The 1,903-nt window shown below is 37.2% G+C and overlaps 1 protein-coding gene across 1 annotated transcript; it reads left to right on the forward strand.

Annotated features, from left to right (window-relative positions):
- Positions 1-359: 359 nt before the first annotated feature.
- Positions 360-1,897, forward strand: LOC111405933 (serine/threonine-protein kinase BRI1-like 2; the record flags this gene model as incomplete). The annotated part of the gene is made up of 1 exon (XM_023035050.1): positions 360-1,897. A coding segment is annotated over exon 1 (1,407 nt), but the record flags the coding sequence as incomplete, so codon positions are not given.
- Between the last annotated feature and the right edge of the window lie 6 nt (positions 1,898-1,903).

The following is a 1,903-nucleotide window of genomic DNA, read 5'->3' on the forward strand; positions in this document are numbered from 1 at the left end:
GAGATTGATCATTCGAACTTCAAGATTCAACAAACTGTAGTCAGATAGTAGTGTTCGAATTTGAGTACATAGTATTAGACATCACTCAACAAAAATTACTATAATCTTGATTCAGCCCTGTTTGATTGGGTTTTGAAATAATGATTATTTGGAGAATGTGTGATTAAAAAGTAGAAAATGTTTTAAATTTATGTGCAAAAATATTTTATTGTAAGAACGTGTGGTGGAAAATGGATTTTAGAAAAAAAAATTCTTTAATGATTGTCAAATAGGAGGTGGATTTTACTGTTCAATCCCTTCTTTTCCAGAGAATAGACTTTCTGTAAAGCACACACTCCCCTGCTTTGCACAAAGAAATTCTCATCATGGTAAGCACTCTCTTTCTGCCTTTCTTTATTTCTCTCTCCCACATACACAAGTGCACTCAATGCTGCCTTGTTCATTTTATATACTCACAAATTAAGAGTTGTTGATCTTTCGAGTATATTCAATGGAGTTCACTACAATGAAAATTGTTGCTCTAACTACAATGTACATAGTGTTTTCTTTAGTTATGGGAGCCGAACAAGGCGGATTTTCGTCCATAAAAACGGATGCCGAGGCTCTTCTCTCCTTCAAGAAGATGATTCAGAATGATCCCAGTGGAGTTTTGTCAGACTGGCAGCCAAAGAAAGATCCCTGTAATTGGTATGGAATTACATGCACTCTTGGAAGAGTGACTGCTCTTGATCTTGCTCAGTCTAATCTTGTTGGCCAAGTCTCCTTTTCGCCCTTTTCTTCGTTAGATATGTTAACTGCCCTCAATTTGTCTGCAAATTCGTTTGCTATAAATTCTACTACATCTTTGATCCAGCTCCCTTATGGATTGAAGCAACTTGAACTTTCCTTTTCCGGGCTTGTCGGTCATCTTCCCGAAAGTTTTTTCGCAAAGTGCCCAAATCTTGTTTATGTGAATTTTGCTTTCAATAATATTACAGGTTTTCTACCTGAAAATCTTATGTTGCATATTGATAATTTGCAATATCTTGATCTGTCTTACAACAATATTTCAGGTTCAATATCATACTTGAAAATTGAATCCTGCAATTCCTTGTTGCATCTAGACTGGTCTGGTAACCAAATGATTGGTTCTCTTCCTCCTTCCTTTTCAAACTGCACAAAACTCGAAGAGTTAATTTTACAAGAGAATTCACTCAATGGGGAAATCCCGCCTTCTTTTGGTGAACTTACGAGCTTACAAAGATTAGATCTTTCTAAGAATCATCTCACTGGTTGGATCCCGACTGAACTGGGAAATGCGTGCACCTCACTGTCGGAACTTAAGCTGTCTAATAACAACCTTACTGGATCAATACCGGCCTCATTCTCATCTTGTAATTTGCTTCAACTTCTTGATTTGTCCATCAATAATTTAACAGGTCCTTTCCCTGACATGATCCTGCGAAACTTAGGATCTTTAGAGACCTTGCAACTTCAAAGTAACAGGATCTCTGGAGCATTTCCTGCATCTATTTCATTCTGTAAAAAACTTCGAGTCGTTGATTTTAGCTCCAATATGCTGTCTGGGATCATCCCACCAGATATATGTCCGGGAGCTATTTCGCTTGAAGAGCTGAGAGCACCAGATAATTCACTTTTTGGATCAATTCCATCTCAATTATCTCGATGTTCACAACTAAAGACAATTGATTTCAGCATAAATTACATTAATGGCACAATACCAGCAGAACTCGGGAATCTTGAGAATCTAGAGCAACTGATTTCCTGGTACAACAGCTTGGAAGGGAATATACCGGTAGAGTTGGGAAAGTGCAAGAAACTGAAAAATCTTATTCTGAATAATAACCATTTAAGTGGCAGAATCCCAACAGAGTTGTTCAATAGTGTTAATCTGGAATGGATT

This window comes from Olea europaea, chromosome 12 (assembly GCF_002742605.1).
Source record: "Olea europaea var. sylvestris chromosome 12, O_europaea_v1, whole genome shotgun sequence".
NCBI classification, from domain to species: Eukaryota; Viridiplantae; Streptophyta; class Magnoliopsida; order Lamiales; family Oleaceae; genus Olea; species Olea europaea.